Here is an 8,730-nt window from a genome sequence, read left to right as displayed (position 1 = left end):
CGCTGGAAATAGTTTTGATATTTACACTTATATTTAACTTCAGTGCACATGTACCTCGGAAAATTATTACTGCATCAAGTGCAACACATTGCGTTTTTCTTTATGTGGTTACTAAAGTCTACTATTTGAATGTAACCGTCTGAAACACACGTGAGCAATAATTTGGTTCGTCTGTTGATATTTATAGCAGTTCATAACTATCAAATCGGAGGGCGTGGTTAACAGCTTACAACAGAATGATTCCAGGAAGTAGTAGCTTCCGTGTGAGTCACTTGTAATCTCATGTCGAAATTTTACGACTGTCACCGGCTCACAAGCAGCAACTCTGGTGAGCAAAGTAGTTGGTACATTGTACCGGTAGATGTCGACGTAGTCGTAATTCGTGTTGTGGCAGGGAGTTGAAGCTTTAAATATTATTTACATATTTTGTTTCTTTTTTTGTGTGTCTTCGTTATTTTCCAAGCTGTTGTTAGTGACACGTTGGAAATCAGAAAAAGTACGTAGATATTTTCGTATTTTGGAGGAGATGGCAGCAGATGGAGATGAACTAATATCAGACCAAGAGAAGGTTTGTAGTTGAAAGTTGTTTCCAAATGAATTGAACTTATTTCGGGACAAAGAAATATAGTGCTGCCCTGTACTTCGGTGTGGTTCCTGTGAATTACGCTCTTCTATTGTCTTCCGGTATCGCGAGTGATGCCGTCGTAGGTTCCGCTCTTCATTGACGACTAATTTTCATTTTACGAAGTTGTCTTGGTGTCTGGTTATACAGACATATGATTCAGTTTCCCTTAGTCTCATCGACTCTTCGTGAATACTGTTCCTAAAAGCATATAACGATTTTTTTTCCTTCACTGCGAACAGCAGTGCCCAACTTCAGTGACCTAAATGTCAACGTGATCATGCCCTAACATCCAGATGACTTAACTGATGAAAAATGACATATTAATTTGGAACATGGTGGTTTCTTTGTGAAACGAACCTGTAACTGTTTTGTTAACGCACTGTTTGTAGTAACACACTGAAAGCACAGTTGGGCGGTGCCGCTATGTTCCGCCTCCATTTATCAGCACTAGATTTCCGTGCTCCATACCACGGTTCGTGTTAGCAATTGCAGCCAAATATGTATTATGGTATTTTCACCCAGGAGATATGAACCAAACGATATAGTACATTGTGCTAATTGATACTACCACACTGTAGCGTATTCCAAATATTAAATTCAGCAGTTTGTTTGCGTCAAATGATACATTTAGTTGCAGCTCTAGTCATTTTGACAAAAACCTTTCAAATTAGGATAAAAATATGCCCAGGCATAGACTAAGTATTGAATATTCTAGTTGAGATGAATGTAATTAACGTAGTTATCTGCTTTGCTTGACAGGCAAGAGCTGTTAATAACTGCTTCTTAACTCTTGCATATTATTCATGCCGATTTCCGAGTACAGTACATATCTTTGAGATGATGGGTTTAGTATATTAGGCTTACAGCATTTAATTCTTCCTCATTTGAACGTGTTTGAATTGTTTTAGAAGCTTTATCACAGTTGCTGTGTTGACATACTAGACCATGCACACTAGCAACAAGCAACCTTTATTGCAGAACATTTTGCTTTATTGTACACTCCGATCATAAATTTATGAACAAAATTGTGTTTTATCATCAATTTAACTTTTTGTAAATACCTACTTAGTGTGATAGATGCATGTGAATTTCAGTGTCATTGTAAAATAATGAAAAGGGCTTACATAAAATTAGATCATGTTAGTAAAATAGCATAGTGAAATACTGCATCCTGTACATATGATTAAAGGGCGTGTTGCATCATCGTGATACAGAACCTTAAAGAAATTCTCTCATTCAAAATTTCCAGTCTAATATATGTCTTCCAGACCCAAAAATCCCAAAATTCTGGATGTGTCAAACTTTACATGTTTTCAGTATGTCTTTCAAAAAATGTGAGTAATGTTTATTTTTGTTTTGCAGCCAGTTTTTTAGAAAACGACAAACATCGGCCTGACCTACCAGATATTGCTCATGGAAATATGATCAGCTGTCACTTTATTCATATTACAAATGAAACATTCTTAAAACACTCACTCACTCACTCTGAGTCGGGGGGGGGGGGGGATACTATAAGCTGTTATATTCTGTAGCAGCTTAAATGGATTGTGTATAAGCTGTTCTTGTTTTACTCATTATGTGAGGACATATGTTACCATTCAAAGTATGCTCCATTATTATGCAGTTACACTGCAAACTTCCATGTTATGTAACTTCCAAAAAAGTTGTGCAGTGTATGGGGGAGATGGTAATATGTAGGAACAGGTGAATTTGCAGAGCCTGCATGTGCAGTGTTGTTGCAGTTGTGCATCATATCTGCTATTTTCAAGCATAAATCATGTTATTTTCAGCATCTCCATAATTCTAAGAGTATTTAAGTCATATTTGTTAGGCTTACATTACAATAAACCAAACTGGCTTTATCTCCATGCTTTCTGAGAAACATTGGCCATCCCCTTGCTAACTTTTCACGTTGTTTGTTCTTGAAATATTTGATGTTGTGTGAAAATCTGCTGAATTGTATCAAGGAATGCAAATAATGGAATGTTTAGTGTTTTCACTGCCAAAATTATTGAGGCTCTAAGAGTGTCTGGGGACTTTTGTTATACAAATGCAATGTCAATTGAAAGAAGTTAAATTTCTAAAGCAAATTTTTCACAGTGGGTGGTGTGATCTCATCAGATGTAAAATGCATGCCATTTCATGCCCTTAACCATGTTTGATTGACTCTGCAGCTATTTTCTTCTGCACCTGTGATGTTAGACTGTCACTTCGAGGATCTGGAGTTTGAACCTAAGTACTATTAAAGAATTTACTTTGCTGTGAGAACTGGAATGAAGCCCACCCAGACATGAGGACAGTTAAGGACCTACTTAAACTAAAAGTAGAAACTCTGGTTTTGAAAAATAAGGTAGAGAGGGTGGTAGTTAGACCACATGCCATTCCATTACTGTTACCCAGCAACAAACAGTAGTAGGATTTCAGACATATTTCCTATAGGGTAATAACATAACAGATTTTACTGTTAAGGTGGCATCTCATTGGGTCTTACAGTAGTCAATAAAGTATACCCTCAACAGTCATAGTTTCTTGTATTGTAGTTTTATCTTTCAAGTGTAAAACAAACTGTTAAAAAAAAAACAGCAAAACTAAACTTGCTCCAACTAAATTTGGCAAGATCAATAAGATGCTATAAGTGGTATGATATGTTTGTTTGTATTTAATAATACATAATTTCTTAGTTCGTTCCTTTGTGATGTGTGTACTATAGTTTGTCTAATACATATTAAGATTTCAAGAAATGGGATAGTGGCCTCAAAACATTGATGTTTTTTCCTTTAACTTTTTAAATGAATTCAAATGAAGACAGACTTCAGTGTGGTCATAACAAGCAGTTATTCCTTAATTTGTCCCCATAAGGCACTAGTGCAATTCAGACCCAACACAGTGGTATCAATCTCTCCCTAAAGAGAAATACACCCATTGTTTAAAATTTACAAAAACATATGCAACCTGGCATACACTTTCCTGAGGAAGTGCATTGCAAACTTGTCATTGATGATTTGAGAGATTGAATTGGTGCATTTACTTATTTACACAGTTTGAGGTACAATGCATTTGAAGGTAAGTTGTTAGGAAATAGTAGTTTCCATGACATTTTCCTATAAATTAAAAAAAAAAATGCACCTTGGTACCAGTTTCACTGTATTATGAAATTAGTGTGTCCTGGCATATTAAAACTGTGTTGTTGATCATGAGTCAAACCTGTGATCTTTGCCCTTTTGTGGCAAGTGCTACATCAACTTAGCAATCCAAGCATATCTTGTGGTCAGCCCTTACAGCCTCACTTTTGCCAGTACCTTGGAGGTGGTGGTGGCAGGTCATGAGTTGTGGTCTCATAGTTCAGTCGATACAGCACTTGCCTGAGAAACACTGGACGATGGTTCAATCCCGCGGCCGGCCATCTTGATTTAGGTTTTCTGTGATTTCCCTAAATCGCTCCAGGTAAATGCCAGGATGGTTCCTTTCAAAGGGCATGGCCGACTTCCTTCCCCATCCTTCCCTAATCCGATGACCTTGCTGTTTGGTCTCCTCCCCCAAAACAACCCCATCCCTTGCCTGAGATAGGCACAGGTCCCAGTTTTGAGTTGTGGTCGAGCACAAAGTTTCAGTGTGCCAGGAAGTGTTTCATAATCGCATACTCTACACTGCATATTAAAATTCATTTCAGTATGAAATTAAGTTCAGAATAATAATGCATATTGATAAGACAACAGTTTAACTGAGTACCAGTTTTGACTCTTGCCAAGGGCAATCTTCATATAAGTAGCAGTTGCAAAAATAGTTCAGATGTTCTTAATTTGTCTTAAAAAATAAGCAAATAATAGTAGCATGGAATTTATTTTGAAAATGTGAATATAAAATTATTTGCATATTCATTACTACATTTAGCAAAATAATTAATTTTAACCAGAGTTTTATTATTACAGTCATCATTCTTCTTTCAGGTTCGCATAGTTTCCGATTTTATCCTGCATTCACCACCAGGAGAATTCAATGAAGTGTTCAATGGTAAGCTTGCACCAAGTTTTTTAAATGTTACATAAAGTTCCATAATATAATATTTTTTGTGACATTTTTTGGGCATATTTATTGAGAAGTGTTAACTTTGTGAAAATAACAATTGCTTGCCTGCTTGTAACTGTAATAGGGACTGAAAAATGTAACATCTCGTTCTGATGAGAGAAATTTATTGTTAGGAAATAGTCGTACAACAAATGATTGCAGTAACTGCCATGTGTATTGTGACTTAGTTGATAGCTCTAAGTCTTCCATGAAGTTTGCTGATAAACTTGCAGCAGACTACTCATCATATCTGTTTTTCTGTGGAAGAAAATTATACTATGTCTTATTGTTTATGTAATTTTTTTGTTGTCTGTGATGAACTGCCATTAACAGAGCATACAACAATAAAATCAGTAAGTAGTGGACTTGACTTCATAAAATAATGCCTAGCTGTGACACTTAAGCTTACGAGGACAACCCTTCATAAAAAATCAGAGGGGGTTTAACATCAATGACCCACTTCCATTCTGCAGACTCTTGTTGCCTGCAACACCCGAAGGTACCTCATTTATGTAATGTACTGTTGACATATGCAAGTGGAAAATAACAGTGAAGTGCTCGAGCAGTGGTCTCACATCAGTTTGGTACTAGTGTCATATTTGATGATTCGTATATTACCACAATCTGAGAACCACAAGTACGTAATGTAGCCTGCTTTATATGTAATATAATATTGCAGAAATTAAAATGCCCCACTCTGCATCCCAGATGCCCTTGTTGGGTGGGGGGCGGGGGGGGGGGGGACGACACTACACATAATATTATATTAAAAGTCTAGGCTGAGTTGCAGGCCTGTATGACCACCGCCAACTGCCCTATTGTCAACCATGTCGGCATGTAAATAGCCTCGTCAAGAACATTTCTCATTGATCTTCCCATTTCATTGACGGCAGATTTGAATATCGCTACTTACATGCCTTGCAACTTGCAAGAATGCTTGACCTTGGGTCTCGTTGGTTATCTGTCTAGTATTAATCAAGCTCCTGTATGGATTCTGATTTAATTGAAATTGTATTGGTGCTGTGTTTATGTGTAATGGTTTCATTTTCCATTCAATTTTTTTGGCTTGGAAATTTTGGTCTATACAATAAATTAACATTCTCTTTTGTCTATTTATCTTTTGGAAAGATAGATACCACACAAAGTTGGAGCTGGATTTCAAATCAATGTCACAAGAAAATGCAAGGAAAATGATGAACAAGAACGGGTGTACTCGACTAAAACAACAAGTTTAGAAATTGCTGCAGAGCCTGAACTGACCATAAAAAGGAACTATATGTGCTCAAAGAAACAAGCAAAATTAGTTGCTTCAGAAGAATGAAAGAAGTGCCTGAACAAGTTGAGTGATGAATTCAGAGAGGATGTAAATGGAAATAAGAAAATGCTTCTTGTATATGGGATGATGAAAAATAGGAAAAGAGATAAGAAACATACCAAATGATTACAGACAGGAATGGAAATCTTATCATCGTTGACAGTAAGACAAAAATAGCTTTGTTGTCTTACATTGATCAGTTGTTTAATGTAAATTGTATGTGACATGCACAAGAAGACAGCCAGGAGAAAAGTGAGGTGATGGTCATAGAAAAACTATGGGCCACCAATAGAACATAGTGAAATGGAGAGGAAACAGCTACTTCGAAAGACTCGGGGGGGGGGGGGGGGGGGGATAGAATCTGGAATGAGGTAATCAAAGTAAACATGCACTAGTTGTGAGAATACAAGACAAAATAACATGGACATCCGTGATGAATGACTGCTAACAAGCTACCAAGATTAATATAGAATTTGAAACTCGGAGACAAAAGAGTAAAAGGACAACCATGACTCAGGTGAAAGGATATGGGGAAATGTGCCACTGTCCAGGGAGAACAAACTTGGAAGCAGGATCAGAGAAGGAGAGAAGTTTATAAAGGACCGTGATTGATAGAGAAGCCTCATTCACAGACCCATTGAATAAGATGGAATGACATGGGATATGATGAATGTATTTCGCTGTAGTCACATAAAATGTATGACTAGGTTTAATATTTCATGCCAAATGAAGTAGCTGCTTCGCTTACTCAACAAGTGAAATGTAAAATTTTGGTATGCATCGCGTTCACATCATACACTAGGTGCAAACTAAATAGGTAGTGCGCTTGCTAAAATACTGCCCTCTTATTCAGGAGGGTGGCGACTCTTGCTCTGTCTGTCCATCCTGACCTGATCCTTGCTCAAACAAATTATTGCATTGTACTAAAAACAAAAATTTTGTGAATGTTCTTGGAAATTGCCTTTAACTCATAGCATTATTACTTAAATGAAATTTTCATATTTCTGGCAATTATGGGGAAGATGATCATAGAGACGTAGGATGTCATTTTAGTAGACAGTGCTCCATGTGTTGTGGAGATGCATCCGATCTTGTTGGTAAAACAGACTGGAGCACATGCTGCCCTGTCATTTACCTGTAAATACAAAATGGGTGACAGGTTGGGGGATTTGATGAACATCTTGGAGAGCTCTTTGGGTGCTGAGAGATGTATGTGCACAGGCAATGCCCTACCGAAAGAACACACGTCACTAGTGTTGAAAAAGTGGTATAACGGGTTGGTTGATTACACAATGTTCAGTGTCCTCCCAAAAACACGAGAGGCTAGGACTCTCCACATAGTTCAGGTTGGTCCTGTGTAGTTTAATCCAATCTCATAATTGGTCAGTGGGTGGTGTTACTCTCACAAATGACTAACACTATTTCCCCAGTACAATCTGACCTCTTTACTAAACACAACTTTACATCATTCATTCCTCCTCTTATCTGATGCCATGATCGTGGAGTGGAAGTGAAAAACCAGGTAATTCCCATGTTTATAATCTAATTTCCATCAAACTGTTCCTGATTTCGCTGACAATCTGGATGAAGAAATTGGTCTTAATTTGTATTGTGTTTGTGGTATGATCAACAATGACAGCTTATGTTACACTGCATTCAAGGTGTAAATCTGTATTCGCTTGCTGCCTGGAGCTGTAATATTTTATACTTGCACTGATAGGGCCCTGTAATTCAGTTAAGTGCACAAATTGTGCTCGCTAACACTGTCCTGATATGTGTGTAATGTTACTAATCCAGTATAGTGCTTGAAACAACAAACCACCCAAATTAATTAATTGTCACATTTTTATGAGTGTACCTTTTCCATGTATGAATTACCATGACTGTACGTAAGTGTAAAATAATGTACAATTTTTTTACAGAGGAAAATCTTTACTTTGATTCGTTGCTTTGGGATAAAATGGTATGCATTGCATTTATTTGGATTCTAATTTCTTGCCAATGTACTTTGGGACGGGATATTCTGTTGTTTATCATAGAAAAGGCCCTCCATTGGGTAGAATACTGGCTGTTACATCTCCAGTAGAAACTTGCAACATGTTGGAAGTTAATGTCCTTGTAATAGAGAAAATGTTGTCGGGTTTATATGCTAACTGCACTTGTAACCAAGCAATGTGGCACAGTGATTAGGATGCTGGACCCACATTCGGGCGGACGATGGTTCAAACCTACATCCGGCCATCCCGATTTGGGTTTTCTGTGATTTCCCTAAATCAGTTCAGGCAAATGCTGGTGTGTTTCCTTTGGAAGGGTACGGCTGACTTCCTTCCCTATCCTTCCCTAATCTAATGGGATTGACCTACTGTTTGGTCCCCTCCCCAGCCACATTTTCATGCTATTTTGATTGATAAATTTGGTGTGTACTCAAAAAAAGAGTAGTGCCTGTATGGAGTCAGTATGTTCTGCCCTTCCCATGCCAAAGTTATAACCTAGCATACAAGAATAAACTCGTCTACACACTTAGTCACTTTGGTTCCTAGTGTGTGTGATCTGCAAAATTTGAGTTTGTACTTGTACATCTCAACATGTAGGAAAGGATGATGTCATTGAAAGAAATAAATATCATTGGCAGAATTCATATATGGGGCAACTTAACTGCACATTCAAGTAGCACCATTATCTGAAAAGACAAAGTTGATCAAAAAAATGCATGAAAACTAACATA

General features: G+C 37.4%; 1 protein-coding gene across 1 annotated transcript in view; it reads left to right on the top strand.

Moving 5' to 3' along the window:
• The first annotated feature begins 349 nt into the window (after positions 1-349).
• The window catches only part of LOC126248213 (F-actin-capping protein subunit alpha), a 43,017-nt gene continuing 34,636 nt past the window's right edge, over positions 350-8,730 (top strand). Inside the window, exons 1-2 of the mRNA XM_049949037.1 lie at positions 350-568; positions 4,573-4,636. Coding sequence (XP_049804994.1) covers positions 527-568; positions 4,573-4,636 — 106 coding nt within the window. The 5' untranslated portion in view covers positions 350-526. The remainder of the gene's footprint in view (positions 569-4,572; positions 4,637-8,730) is intronic.

Source organism: Schistocerca nitens, chromosome 3, assembly GCF_023898315.1.
Source record: "Schistocerca nitens isolate TAMUIC-IGC-003100 chromosome 3, iqSchNite1.1, whole genome shotgun sequence".
Taxonomy (NCBI): domain Eukaryota; kingdom Metazoa; phylum Arthropoda; class Insecta; order Orthoptera; family Acrididae; genus Schistocerca; species Schistocerca nitens.
The sequence above is the reverse complement of the archived record's forward strand: the minus strand, read 5'-3'. Positions and strand labels throughout refer to the sequence as shown.